The 15,205-nt window shown below is 43.7% G+C and overlaps 1 protein-coding gene across 7 annotated transcripts; it reads left to right on the forward strand.

Annotated features, from left to right (window-relative positions):
* Nucleotides 1–1,510: 1,510 nt before the first annotated feature.
* On the forward strand, nt 1,511–14,986 carry ACRBP (acrosin binding protein). Of its 7 annotated transcripts, none has more exons than XM_016425910.2 (11): nt 1,562–1,708; nt 2,279–2,419; nt 2,663–2,757; nt 3,531–3,624; nt 4,499–4,579; nt 8,188–8,431; nt 8,882–9,050; nt 9,714–9,893; nt 10,040–10,207; nt 14,034–14,117; nt 14,560–14,986. In XM_016425910.2, exons 1-11 carry the CDS (start codon nt 1,666–1,668, stop codon nt 14,680–14,682), a joined length of 1,422 nt encoding a protein of 473 aa, XP_016281396.1. In that variant the 5' UTR covers nt 1,562–1,665; the 3' UTR covers nt 14,683–14,986. The 7 variants fall into 7 exon arrangements, with proteins under 7 accessions (XP_056655204.1, XP_056655205.1, XP_016281398.1 ...); XM_016425908.2 differs by having other exon boundaries at nt 1,567–1,708; nt 2,204–2,419; XM_016425909.2 differs by having other exon boundaries at nt 1,576–1,708; nt 2,246–2,419.
* The last annotated feature ends 219 nt before the right edge of the window (nt 14,987–15,205 follow it).

Genomic DNA, 15,205 nt, shown 5'->3' on the forward strand with positions numbered 1-15,205 from the left:
GAGCCAGGATTTGAAATCAAGTCTTTGTGAATCTGAATCCATCGGTTTGACCAGCTAATTGCCTTTATACAAATATGAAGAAAGAGAATTCAATAATTGGGGATCACCAATAGGCTTCACAGAGGTGGCACCTGAACTGAATTGAGTTGTCCAATTATGTCCTCTCCTGTGACCTCATTTGGAATTTTCTTGGCAGAGATACTGGGATGGTTTGCCATTTCCTTCTCCAGCTTCTTTTTCAGATGAGGGAACTGAGGTAAATAGGGTAAGTGACTTGCCCAAGGTCACACAGCTGCTAAGTATTCAATGCCAGATTTTTAACTCATCTTTTTTGATTCCAGGCCCTATACTTTATCCCCAGTGCCATCTACCTGCCTCTGACCTGAGCCTTAAAGTAAAAGAAAAGATCATGGGAGAATTTAATAGCTTCTATATCAAGCACGGGGAAAACTCGAAAATGTCCAGAAGTTAGTCATGGAATGTGAAATTTGAAGGAGACTGATGTGGGCTAAGTCTAGAAAGGTAGTTTGGGATCAATTCATGAAGGAAATGCCAAGCCACGGGGTGTTTTATCCTGGATGCAAGTCCTGTTGAATCTTGTGAGCTGGAGAATGAAAGGGTCAGAATGGTGCCTGAGGAGAATTGTCTTCATAGCTGACTGGAGTATGATTTCAAGAGGCTGGAAGTAGGTAGGCTTGGTCAGAAGACTGTTGCAGTAACTACAGAACTAAATGAGGGCCTGAAGTAGGGTCTGTGGAGACAGCATTGACAAGACCTGGCAAATGAGGTCATGTGTGGGAGGAGCTAGGAAGGACTTCACTGCAGAGACTTTGACCCCGAATACGGGTCAAAAGAGGATCCTTTTTTTTTTTTAAACCCTTACCTTCTATCTTGGAGTCCATATGGACTCCAAGGCAGAAAAGTGGTAAGGGCTAGGCAATGAAAGTTAAGTGACTTGCCCAGGGTCACTAAGCTAAGAAGTGGCTGAGGTCAAATTTGAACCTAGGACCTCCCATATCTAGGCCTGGTTCTCAATTCACTGAGCCACCCAGCTGCCCCAAAGAAGGATCTTCTTGGATTGAGAGCCAGGACTAAAGACCGGAGGTCCTGGGTTCAAATACCTGTGTGACCCTAGGTAAGTCATTTAACCCCCAATTGTCTAGCCCTTCCAGCTCTTCTGCCTTGGAACCAATGCACTGTACTGAATCTAAAATGAATCGTAAGAGTTCAAACAAACAAACCAGGATCCTTCTAATCCTAATGACTGTGTTAATTAACTACCCTATCCTAGGAGTTCTATTCTAGTACCAGCTTCTCCTCGCTCCTCCCCGCCTCTGACCCACTTCCTCCTCTTTTCCGAAGCCAGATTGGCGGCCTCGACCCCTAAACTCCTGGCCACGCCCTAACATGGCCTAGACTGGGTTCCTTCCCGCCCTGCTTCTCCAGGTCAACCCCCGCCACAGCTCCCGCCTTTCTCTCGCCCCGCCTATGGGGCGGGGCATACCTTAAGACTCCAATAGTCCCCGCCCCCACTCTCCCGTCTCCAAGGCCACGCCTCTGATCCGCTCAGGCCACGCCCCCACCTGCTCGGTTCCGGGCCGGTTGAGGGCTACTTAGTGAGGTAGGAAGCTAACGTGGGCGTCGGGCTGCTGAACTTCCAGGGCCATGAGAAGCCAAGCTTCTGGCCTTCCCCTCCCACTCCTAGCAGGTGAGGCCTCCTCTCTCCTGTGAGGAGAGCCTCCCCCTGGGCTGATGGACATCCGCCGGATATCTGCCTGGCCCCTCCATCCCTGCCTCGGGAATATCTCTCCTTTGGAGGCCGCCCCACCCCCACGCCCCCTGCCCAGGAGAGCTCTGCCCCTTGGATCCCTGGCGTCCTCCCCTAGAGGTCCCGCGATCCCTCCCCTCTCGATCTTGATAACCAGTATCTAGTCTCCTTGGCGTTCCTTTCTTCTCCATTTTGGGTGAGATCTAGGCGTCCCAGCCCCCCTAACTTAGCCTAGGGTGGGTCTTGGGAGGGGCAATAAAGGGAGTCATGAAATCTCATCCCCCACCTGTCCATTCAGCGTCTACTCATCAATCCATCCATTCATCCATCTATTCTGTCATCCATCATCCATCCATCTTGTCATTTCATTCCTTTATCCACTCAGTATCCATCCATCCCTCAGTCATGCATCCATCTGTCTGTCCCTGCCCGTAGCGATCCTGCTGGCCCCAACACCTGCCCCATTCCCGACCCCAGACCTTGATGTCCCTGGCACCCCACTTTCTCCAGCGGAATATGAGCGCTTCTTCTCAGCACTGACCCCAACCTGGAAAGCAGAGACTGCCTGCCGCCTTCGAGCAACCCAGGGCTGCCAGAACCACAAACTTGTTCAGTTGGATCAGTATGAGAACCATGGCACCCTGCCCAAGGGTGAGCTCCAGCTTGGCCTCTAAGCAGATGAAGACTGAGAGAAATTGAGGCACTGGGGGGAAGCAAGGGCTGGGGGAGCCAGCCACCCAGTCCTGCCTTCCTGTCTCTGGGGAAAGGAGGAGGGCAAGAGGCATTACACTGAGATAATACCACATTATTGCTGAGATGGGCAGGAATGATATTTTCTCTTCTGTTCACCACTTCCAACCCTCTACTCCCTAACCCCCAAACCCTAATCCCCAGGCTCTGTCTGCACAGACCTACCTTATGCTTCCTGGTTTGAATCCTTCTGTCAGTTTACCCAGTATCGTTGCTCCAACCGACTCTTCTATGCCAAGGTGAGGTTGGAGGTGAAGTATTTGTGTCCAAGGGTGTCATTAAGAGAAGAGGAAGAGGCAGAAGTCCAAATGGGAATTAGAATTCATAGTGAGGATTGAGAACCAGCCTAACAGATGAAAGGTCCTGGGTTCAAATCTAACCTCAGACACTTCCTAGTTGTGTGACCCTGGGCAAATCACTTAACCCCCACTGCCCAGCCCTTCCTGCTCTTTTGCTTTGGAACCAGTATACAGTATTGATTCTAAGACAGAAGATAAGTGTAAAAAAAAAAAAGAACTGATATTGGGGACAAATCTGGGAAAGGGCATACTTTCATAGTCTGATATTTCACAAATTGCTTACATACTGTAAATATTGTGATTTCTTGTGTATTTGAGCTGCATTCAACAACCTTCTTATCCTGATAGTGAAAAAGATGGAAGTCAGGAAGAAAAGCAGAAGCAAGGAGGGAGAGAGTGGGCCTAGGCAGAGCCATTCTTTCTGTTTTGTTTTGTTTTTTTAAAAAGGGAGCTCAGTGATCTAATTAAAGTCATAAACTACAGAATACATAGATGGAGCTCTGCACTATCAGCAGGGAATCCCTTCTGAGGATTCAGTCATCTGAAAAGATCCTCTCATTCATTACAGCCTAAGACCTATTGGGGGGAAAGGACATATTGAGAAAAAGGAAAAGGAATAAGAAGAGGGTGGGCCACCAGGTTGGGGAAGCCATCCCCAACCTTCTGTAGATGGTCTGATGCTCCTTATCACTCCTCTTCTTTTCCATATACAGAGGGTTTTGTGCTCCCCGTCAATCCCAGCTCTCTCAATCCATGCCAGGAGTGACAGCACAACAGTCCCATTTAGCCTATCCAGTGTCCCAACAGGTGAGCTCCCTCTAATAGCCAGGAAGACTTTAATCTCTTCTCTAGTACAGGAGCAGGATGCATGTTTACTGGTGGGGCTGCTGTGAATATCTGTAATCCCTGACCCAAAACCCATTAGTATGGGACTGTCTCCTCATTTGCGAGATCAACACCTCACCTCAGTGTGAGGAACAGTGCAGAGTTGGCAAGAGAAGAAAAGAGGGATGCTCTACTCTCAGACTTTCTTCAAGAGTCCCTTTGAGTCTCTTTGGTTTCTGTAGTGGGTTCAGGTTCTTCTGGCTTCTAGCTTCCAGAGAAGATGGATGATACCCAATCCCACTTCAGGCTGCTAAAGGGTGAATAAGACTCTGGGAAAAAGTCACAATGAAAGTAGCTAGCAGTCTCCATTATGTGCTTATTCCCAGCTTGCTACACTAGAAACTCCAGGAAATTTTCCATTAATGAGATCTGTAATTCTCTCTATCTCTGTCTCTGTCTCTGTCTCTGTCTCTGTCTCTGTCTGTCTGTCTGTCTGTCTCTCTCTCTCTCTCTCTCAGCTGAACTACCTTGCTTCCAATGGAGGAGCTCCTTCACTCTATATTGTCTCTTATGTATACCTTTTCCATTTCTGCATTGTTCTCAACTCAGATAAATAGGTCCCTTTGCTAGTCATTATGTGTGTTCATTGGGAAACTGATATTTCATGGGAAAGGGCTCAAACTTTGGATAGAAAGCTTGGGGGGGGTCCTTTCCCCATTAAGAAATAGCAATTTGAAATCTATTAATAGTATTTAAGGGAGCAGATAAGTAAAATTCTAGCCTAGTACCTCTTCTCTCTGAGGAAAGAAGAGTGGCCAAGCTTCTGTCTCCAACTTCCTGCTTCTTGTCCTAACAGGAAACAAAGTCTCTCTTGGAGAAGAGGTGAAGGAGATGAAATCAGAGATAACTGCTCTGCCTTCCTCTGGGCCAAACAATGGTACCCTATACGTGTATACTCTGTGTGTGTGTGTGTCTGGCCCTATAGGGTAGGTGACAGCTATTCTGAAAGTCTCTTAACCTTGCACATCCCACTCATAGGCAATACATCTTTTTTTTTTTTTAACCCTTACCTTCTATCTTAGTATCAAATCTAAGACAGAACAGGGGCAAGGGCTAGGCAATCAGGCTTGAGTAACTTGTTCAGGGTCAAACAGCTAAGAAGTGTCTGAGATCAGATTTGAACCCAGGTCCTTCCAACTCTATGTTTGGTCCTCTAGGGAGGTACAACATCTTAAGCTGGCAACTTCACCCTGGTTCTTTGTTTCTGTTTTGTTTAAATTAATTAAAAAATCTATTTTTTCTTCTGCTTCCTACATTCACACACTTTGTTTTTTTAAATATTTATCTTTATTTTATTTTAATAACAAATTTCCACATAAGTTTTCCAAAGTTACATGATTCATGTTGTCTCCCTCCTCCTTTCTTCCTTTCCCCATCCTGAAGTTGACAAGCAATTCAATTTGGGTTATACATGTATTATCATGCAAAACATATTTCTATATTATTCATTTTAGTTAGTGAATAATCTTTAAAAAAACAAAACCCCAAATCATATGCCCAAATAAACAAGTGGTAAATTCTACTCTAACAATTCTTTCTCTGGATTTGGATAGTATTCTTTTTCATTAGTCCCTCAGAATTGTCCTGGATCATTGTATTGCTATTAGTAGCAAAGTGTATCACGTGTCATCTTTCCACAATATTTCAGTTACTCTGTATAATGTTCTTCTGGTTCTGCTTATTTCACTCTGCATCAGTTCATTCAGGTCTTTCCAGCTACTTCTGAAATCATCCTGTTCATCACTCTTCATACCATCATATACCACAATTTGTTCAGCCATTCCCTAATTGAAGGGCATCCCTTTAATTTCCAATTCTTTACCACCACAAAAAGATCAGCTATAAATATTTTTGTACAAATAGGTCATTTCCCATTTTTATCTCATTGGGATAAGGATCCAGTAGTGGTATTGCTGGATCAAAGGGTGTGCATTTTTTTTTATAGCCTTTTTGGTATAATTTCAAATTGCCCTCCAGAATGGTGGAATCAATTCACAACTCCACCAGCACTACATTAGTGGCCCAACTTTGCCACATTCCCTCCAACATTATTTTCCTTTACTGTCATATTGGCCAATATGCTAAGTGTAAGGTGGTACCTCAGAGTTGTTTTAATTTGCATTTCTCTAATCGAGGGATTTAGAACATTTTTCCACATGATTATTGATAGATTTGATTTCTTCATCTGAAAACTGCCTATTTATATCCTTTGACTATCAATTGGGGAATGATTTAGATTCTTATAAATCTGACTTAGTTCTTTGTATATTTGAGAAATGAGACCTTTATCAGATAAATTTGTTATAAAAATATTTTCCTAATTTGTTTCTTCCCTTCTAATCTTGGTTGCATTGGTTTTGTTTGTACAAAACCTTTTTAATTTAATATAATTAAAATTATTCATTTTACATCCCGTAATATTTTGTAACTCTTATTTGGTCATAAATTCTTCCCTTCTCCATAGAACTGACAGGTAAACTATTCTATGTTCCTAATATCACTCTTTATGTTTTTTATCATATACCCATTTTGACTTTATCTTGGTATTGTGAGATATTGATCTAAACTTTGCCATACCGTTATCCAATCTTCCCAGCAGTTTTGGTCAAATAGTGAATTCTTATCCCAAAAGCTGGGATCTTTGGGCTTATCAAACACTAGATTGCTGAGGTCATTTATCCCTCATCCATTCCATTGATCAATCCTTCTATTTCTTAGACAGTACCCAATTGTTTTGAGGATTAGTGCTTTATAGCACAGTTTAAGAACTGGTACTGCTAGGTCACTATCCTTCACATTTTTTTATTAGTTCCCTTGATATTCTTGACCTTTTGTTCTTCAAGGTGAATTTTGTTATTATTTTTTCTAGTTCTGTCAAATAGTTTTTTTGGTAGTTTTATTGGTATGGCACTTAATAAGTAAATTAATTCAGGTAGGATTGTCATTTTTATTATCCATACACACACTTTGAAAAATAAAACCTTTGTAACAAGTATGCAAAGTCAAGTGAAACAAATTCTCACATTATTCAAGTCCAAAAAATATATGTCTCATTCTGCATCTTGATCAGATCTATCACTTTTCTCTCAGGAGGTGGGCAGCCTATTTCAACATGAGTCTTCTGGAAATCTAGCAGTGATCAGAATTCCAATGTCCTTCAAAGTTGTTTATCTTTACAATATTGTTGCTGTTGTATACATTATTCTCCTGTTTCTACTCACTTCACTTTGCATCAGTTCATATAAATCTTCTCAGTATTCTCTAACATTATCCTTTCATATTTTCTTTTAGCACATTAGTATTCCAGTGTATTTATATACTGTAATTTGTTCAACTATTCCCCAATGAATAGACACTCTCAGTTTCCAGGTCTTTGCCAACACAGTGGAACTGCCATAATAATAAATATTTTTGACAGGTAGGTCCTTTTCCTCTATCTTAGAACTTTCTAGGCTAGAGACCTAGTAATGATATTGCTGGGTCAAAGATTATGTACAGTTTAATAACATTTGGGGATATAGTTCCGAATTGTTTTCTAAGATGACTGCACCAATTCACAGTGCTGCCAATACTGCTTTAATATAACTTTTCCCACAGTCCTAGCATTTTTTGTTTTTCCTTTTTTGATCAATTTTGCCAACATTATGGGTGTGAAATAGAACCCCAGAGTTGCTTTAATATTCATTTCTGTAATTATTAATGATTATGGGAATTTTTTTTAATTTGGCTTTTAATAGCTTGGATTTCTTCCTCTAAAAACTACCAGCTTATATTCTTTGACCATTTGTCATTTGGAAAAGACTCTAATTCTTATGAATTTCAATCTGTTTCCTATCTATCTTGCATATGAGACCTTTACCAGAGAAAACTTATAGTGAAAGTTTTGTTTTGTTTTGTTTTCCTCAGTTACCTTCTTTCCTTTAAGTTGAACGCCATTGTTCACCTTGGTTCTCTGAATGAACCTTAGTTTTCTTATTTGGGTTCAACCTAGAGAGCGAAACTAGATAGTCTCCAAGTTCCCTTATAGCTGCTGCATTTTGTACTTTAAAGGTGGTGGTTGTGGTAATGATGGGGAAGCAGGGGTTAAGGAAGAAGGAGAGGAATGGTGCCAGGGATGGTAGGATGACGTCCAAGACAATACTTCCCTCGAGTCACCAATATGCCAATTTGCCATATCCTATATTGAATATATATTTTAAAACTTTTATTTTAATAATAGCATTTGTTCCTGTACTTAACATGTTACTCAACCCATGTTTTTTGTATCCATGAATGCATGTGTCTGATTCTGTTTATGTTCATTTCTGCCTATGTATGTATTTGTGCACCTGTATGCACATGGAAATGTTTGGGTGAACATGAGTATAGTCAATAGCGTGTTGTCGGTATGAACAGTAGTGGAGGAGAGAAAGCTACAGACTGTCCTGCCTAATTGTTCTCTTCCTTCCATTTTTTTCTCACCTCTGCCTTTCTCTCTCCATGCAGAGGGACTGACCCCTCAAACCTCTCAGCCCTGGTCAGACCAGCTTTACCCTAACATAGAGGAGCTGTTGAAATTCCCCCACTCCCTGGAAGGGCAGAACAGTGAAACCTACACAGAATCTCCGTATCCCAGCCCTCTTCCTAGCCCTGTGGTGATCGAGAGCATCAGGGCACTCATTCAGTCATCCCAGGCCCTGGGGGGCCAGAACAAGACCACCCTTGCTGATGAAGAACCTTCTCCTAGGAGGTAAAAGACAATGAGAGGTTCTCTCAAGCATGTCTCTGTGGACTTACCCGATATACTCCCCTCCCCAGCCCCATCCACCAGGACTTCGGTTCTTGATATCCTCCCACCCCGACTCTGCCTATTCCAGGACCCGATTTTATAGCCACTGTTGGCGTGGGCAAGAGGGAGCAGGGTCATGTGCCTATTCATTTGAGGAACTGAAAATCTGGGTTCGAGTTCTGCTTCTACAACCTAAAAGTCACTTTGCCTCTCCTCCCCTCAGTTCTTTCATCTGTAAAATGGAAAAGTTGGATTGAATGATCTCTAAGGTCCTTTTCAAGGAATTAGATATGTGGCCTTGTGTTGGGTGGCTAATGGAAGAAGAGATAAGGGTATATATTTTCCTTTTTTTAATGCCTCATTGCTTCCTTTTGTCTTTATGTCATCATACGTATGTCTTTCTGCCTACAGCACTGACTTCCATCATCCTCGGTCATTTTCCTCCAGTCTTTTATCTCTGCCTGGGGAGGAGGCCATGTTGGTGTTGTGTTATGCGATCCTTTCAGGCAGCTGCCCTGCTAGCCTTGTGGCCAAAGCCTGGCAATATATTGAACAACAAATGTATGGCTTCAAACATGAGGTATTCAATTCAGCTTGATGGAGCAGGAATTAATTTCGTGTGCCCAGCACTGTAAAATATAGAATCTGGTCTCTGTCAATGAACTCCTCTCCGTTTCGCCTGTCCTACTATGCCCTCTCCAAAGTGGCATCCAATTTCTAAAATTGTAGTCAACAAATATAATTTTCAGCACATTATGCTTTGTGCACAATTGTACATTGTGCAAGGCTCTGGATTTGTTTCTGATTTGTCCCTTTTTTCTTTAAAAGGTTTTTCCCTTCACATCTTTGTGAATGAAAGGTCAAGACCTCTTAACCTGAAAACCATTCCAGAGTTTGCAGAGATTTAAATTTAGTTCTTCAGATCCCTGAATTGATGAGACCAGATTCTAGTCCTAGAATCCAGTTCTGATACCGTTCTTCTTGGCATTTCCTATCCTAGTTCTTCTCTTTTCTTCTTCCTTCCCTGAACCTTCCGCTGATCCCCATCAAGCCTGTATCTGGCCCGGGGAACCTGCCCTCTGGATCTAGGCCTGTCTCCCTAATTGTCCTTGCCCATTTAGCTGTATGTTTTCTTCTTGTGTAAGGTTTTTATGTCTAGCCTCAATTCCCAAAGGTTGTGTTTGGATGGAAGAGGGAGACTCTGGCCTAACATTTATCCCTTCATAGCCTTCTCTCGCCATAGGTGTGTGACAGCCTTGGGCGACGACACATGAACCCTTGCCAGTTTTGTGCTTTCTGCTCCCTGAAGCTAGAGCAATGCCAGTCAGAGGTCCCTTTGAATCGGGAGCCCTGCAGCGAAACCCACAGCATAAACTTCCTCAGCCCCCTGCTCTCTTTACAGGACTCCACCACAGGCACACAGGTACCTTGGGCAACCCTGTCCCCAGGACACTGTGCATTGCTGGGAGGAATCACAGATCAGGGCCCTTCGGGAGGTAATATTGTGGCCTGGGGGCCGTGGAAGGGAGGGGTTGGGGAAGAGAACTTTATATTTACACTGTATTGCAGGTGGGAACTATAATAGAGGGCCAGTATTATGGGCTGGACTTATATGGTGGGCTTCGCATGAACTTCTGGTGTGGCCGGCTGGCCACAAAGGGCTGTGAGGACCCCCGAGTCTCCAGCTGGCTGCAGACTGAGTTCCTTTCTTTCCAGGATGGAGATTACCCCTTCAAGGTGAGAGCTTTCCCCACCGTGACCCATCCTCCTCCCACCTCTTTGCCCCTCAATTGTTCCTTTGCAAGTCATTCACTTTAGAGCTGGCGTACCCCTTAGGAGTCATCTGATCCTGAGCTGATTTTTTGAGGCAAAAGGTCCACCGAGGAAATAAGATGAAAGCAGGTCAAGTGGTTTGCTCACCGTCACAGAGTAACACAGGTGGATTCAAACCCAAGTCCTTTCCGTGTTTAACAGCGTGCTTCCCATATATTTTTCTGTTGGTTGGTTATAGAAGGAGCTGGCCTCTGGCTTCTATAGAGCCCTAGTAATGTCACCTCCTTATCTCTCATTTGGTTCAATATCCTAGGAACAGAAGAGCTGCTCTTTCTCACTTCACCTAACCGAAGGAATGGGAAGATTCCTTCTTGTGTTTGAAAGAAGAGGCAGAGCAGTCGAAAGTACTGAACTTGGGACTCCTAGCGGCTCTGCCGTTACCTAATTGTATAGCCCTAGACAAAGCACTTAATTGCCCTGGGTCTCAGGTTCCACATCTAGAAAATGAATGATTTGGATGAGATGATCTTTAAGGCCTCTCTCAGTTCTAAAATTCTATTATATAGACTCATGAGATCAAAAATTTAGAGCCGGAAGAAACCAGCAAGCTATCAAGTCCAACTTGCTTATTTTACAGATGAGGGAACTGAGGCACAGAGAAGTTGTGACCTCCCCAGGGTCACACAACTAGTAAATGGTAGGTAGGATTTGAACCCAGGTCTTCCTGACTACTCCCCATCCAGTTCTCTGTTCATTGTACCATGCTCTGCCTACTTTCTTTCTCCCCTTCTTTCCCAGGTGTTGTTTCCTCATCTCACTGCCCCAACCCTGGCCCTACTGTCTGAAATCATTCTGGTTTCTGCCAGGCATATTAATCCTACCATATGGTTAGACTTCCTCCCTTCTCCCTCCTGCTAAGTGTTCAACAAGAGAAAGAGAAGCATAAGGAACAGCAGGGAGACCAAGGGGCCTCTAGGAGATGCCTTGTTACCCAGGCCTTAGCTATTAACCAGAGATGCCAAACACTGTCCGCCTTCTCCTCTTCTCCAGAAAGATATACTGTCTTCTCTCTAGTAGATACCATGAACCAACGCCACCTCCCACTGGAGACCAGTCACTGTGGCCAGTTCTGTTCCCTACTCTCACCACTTCCCCACTAAGAGCATCCCCAAGTAGCCATGTCTCACCCTTTGGGGCTTCCGGGCCTGCCCCTAGCAATTCAACTGGCAGGGAGAGGAAACAATACAGTGGAGAGAGGATTAGACTTGGAGAAAGATCATTGACTCGTCTACCTCCCCTCCCTTAATTCCGCCTGTAAAATGAGGGTAATGATAACTAGTGCTCTCTCCCTTCCAAGCTTGTTGTGAGGTTCAAATGAGATCATATATGAGAGGGGCTCTGTCAGTATGAGTTATTACTGGGAACCAGAGACAGAGAGAGAAGGTGAGAAGACAAGAAGGCATTTTGGACCACTGGCCTTTTGGAGAGCAAGCAGGGGTGTCTGTAGAGGATCACTTTTGTGGGTCCACTTCTCAAATCCTTTATATACTGCTTCCTGTGACATTACTGAAGAACGAGGTTCTAAGACAGTGAGAAAGATGGTGCTCGGTGGACAAGGTGGAAAGATGAGAGCTAAGCCATATGAGAGTTAGATAGATTTGGAACTGGTTAAGTGCTCAGTGGTGATTAATTTATTAGGATCAAAACACGGCAGTCATTAGCTAAAGGTACCACTGAGGCTTTGTCTTTGTGCTTTTCAATTTTTTTTCAATCATGTAGAAGATAGGATGAATATCATGCTTTATTTATCAAATCCAAAGATGGAAGGGAGCAATAGCTAATAATAGCTCCTATTTTTAAAGTTTTAAGGTTTAACCAGCATTTTCCTGGTGAATAGAGTACAGGGCTTGGAAAACCAGGACCTGAATCCCACCTTAGGGACTTTCTAGCTGTGAAATTATAGTCAAGTCACTTATTGTTCCTGAATCTCAGTTTCCTCTTCTGAAAAATGGGGATAATAGTACCTATCTCAAGGTGGGGGGGGGGGTATGAAATTTAAAAGAAATAACAGCTATCAACAGAGCTAAACAAAAACAAAACATGTCACTATTTGAGAGAGATTGCCCCTCTCACACACAGATCTTACTATCTCTGATGGTGGAAGGAGTTCCCCTCTTGAATGTTGCCCGATTCTTCCCCAAGAGGGGTATCATAGGGTTGCCAGACTGAATTTGCAGTGCACAAGAAAACCTAAATCATTTTCATGTGAACTATTTTCTAGCCACGTCTCATTCTTTTTTTTTTTTAATCCTTATCTCCTGTCTTGGAGTCAATACCGTGTATTGGCTCCAAGGTAGAAGAGTGGTAAGGGCTAGGCAATGGGGGTCAAGTGACTTGCCCAGGGTCACACAGCTGGGAAGTGTCTGAGGCCAGATCTGAACCTAGGACCTCCCGGCTCTAGGCCTGGCTCTCAATCCACCGAGCCACCCAGCTGCCCTCATTCTTTTTTAAAATGTTCTTTTATTGTCATACAAAACACCCTTCCATATTGGTCATTATTGTAAGAGTGAAGTCATTCATAACCAAAGGCCCAAAATAAAACCAAAGACACACTACTGATGGGAAAGAGGATGCCTACAGCACTTTCTCTGGAGGTGGATAGCCTTCTCCGTCATAGGATCATTGCATTGCTATAGGTCCTCTCATTCTTTGATCATGCAACTGGCGCCAACCCAAGGGTAAGACTTAAGTTCTCTCTGTTAATATGTTCATCAGATTTGGCCTATCATTTTAGCCCCTCAAGATCTTTCTGGATTCTGTCTCTGTCATTTGTGTTGATGAAGCGGTGAAGTGAGAAAAAGGCTAACCTTGGAGTCGGGAGACACAGGCCCTAATGCTGGTTTTGATACTTAACTAGCAGTACAACTTACCTGACCTTTCTGAGCCTCAGTGTCTTTATCTGTGAAATAGGAATACTCCCATTTGCCTTGGTTGCCCCACAGAAGAGCGGCAAAAGCTAGGCCATCAGGTCTTTAGTGACAAAGGCGGGAAGTTTCTGAAGTCACATTTGAATCCAAGACCTCCCATCTCCAGGTCTGGCTCTCTAGCCACACTGAGGGTTACCCCTTTGCTAAATGTCAGAGTCAGGACTCGATCCCAGATTGTTCTGATTCCAAGTCTGGTGTTCTGACCATTATACCAGCTTAGGGAATTCCTGGACAGAGTAAGGAGACTAGAAGGCATGTCTTACAAGCCTCCCTCCGTTAAAGAACCTGGGTGTGCTTACCCAGGAGAAGTGAAGACTTGGAAGAGGCAGGGTAGCATCTTCGGATATTCAAAGACCTCTGGTATGGAAAAGGATAAAAGCAAAGAGTAGACGTTACCGAAAGGCAATTCTTGCTCAATAGAAAAAAGACCTTTCCAACAATGAGAGTTCTTCCCAAGTAGAATAAGCTGTCCCAGGAGGAAATGGTTCCCCCCTTAATGGAAGTCTTTAAGGTGAGGTTAGATGGCACAGATGTTTTAGGGGGATTCGTCCCTTAGGTATGGATTATACTAAATCACCACTGAGGTCTCTTTCTGCCAGAGAAGGCAGTGGGACAGTGTGGAAAGAATATGGGATTTGGAATCAAATGTAAGGGATCTGACACTTAGTATTGGACTGACCATGGATAGGCAAGTTATCTGACTTTCTTTATTTCAGTTTCATCCTCTGTGAGTTTTATAATGGAAATGTGAGTTGCCATTTTTATTCTACTCCTTACCCTCTGATCCCTTCCTCTTGGTCTAGATCTGTGACACGGACCATGTGCAGCACCCTAACTACTGTGCTTTTAAAAGCCACCAGTGTTTGCTTCATAGCCAGGACAGGAAGGTGAGCCCACCCTGGTTCTGCCTCACCCTAAAAAAGGCCTCATCCCTAAACGGAACCCCTTATTATTCTAGTTGGTCAGAGCAGGCTGGTCTACAGTGAGCTCTTCTGAGAGCTGCTGGAATGCAGAGAATAATTCTCTCCACACCTACCCCCTCACCCATTTTTTGTTCGAAGCCTCCATCTACATACAGCCTCTTCACTGACTCCCTAGTTCTTAGGATGAACAAGGCTTCCCATAGGTGAGAAATGGGACAGTAGAGGGGGTTAGAGATGGCAGTGTAGTGTAAAAGCATTAGTTTGGGAATTAAGAAACCTGGTTCCAATCCTGGTCCTTTAGCTAGTATCTGTGTGACCTTGGGCAAGTCAATGTCCTCATCTGGAAGATGACCAGATGAATCTTGCTGTCACATAGCCTTTTCTTCCTTCCATAATATCCACAAAGGTGTTCCGCCTGAGATGTTTGAAGAATGAGAAGTATTCAGTGCTGAACATAGACAAAGGCGAAGAAGCTATTCTGCTCTGGAGCCAGGAATTCAACAGTATAACCCTGGGCCAAGCAAGATGAACTTGGAAATCAAAGAGATATCAGAGTTCCCTTGGATCCATCTCAGTGCACTTCGTCCTCTAAGCTTTGCCCATTCTACTCCCTTCCCCAGCCTCCTTTCGTCAAATCCACCATCCCTTACTCTGGTTTCAGCCAGCCCAGCCCTCCCAGACTCTTGTCTTCTGGCCCCAGTTCTCACCCTCACCTTGTTCCTTAGAGTGAAGCAGAGAAGGACACTTGCTGTTGTGATGAGGAAATGCGCCTGCTTATACCTGTGCCCTCACAAAAGGTGTCTCTAGATAAAACATTTATTTTCAATCTCGGATTCCATTTTATGTGCGTTCTTTTTGTCCTAGCCCTGCGCGAAGATTCTGGAAAACCTATGCCCCATGTTGTGTAATTGGGGTATGGAGGAAAAATTTGTCTCATCTAGGAGTATAAAGAAGCAACTTCCTGCCTTTGGAAGTTGAAGGCCTAAGAAAATGTGAAGGTTGTGTTTGAAGCAGGTCTTGCATTCCAGGGAACCTGTGGTTAGTGATGTTGC

Source organism: Monodelphis domestica, chromosome 5 (assembly GCF_027887165.1).
Source record: "Monodelphis domestica isolate mMonDom1 chromosome 5, mMonDom1.pri, whole genome shotgun sequence".
Classification (NCBI taxonomy): domain Eukaryota; kingdom Metazoa; phylum Chordata; class Mammalia; order Didelphimorphia; family Didelphidae; genus Monodelphis; species Monodelphis domestica.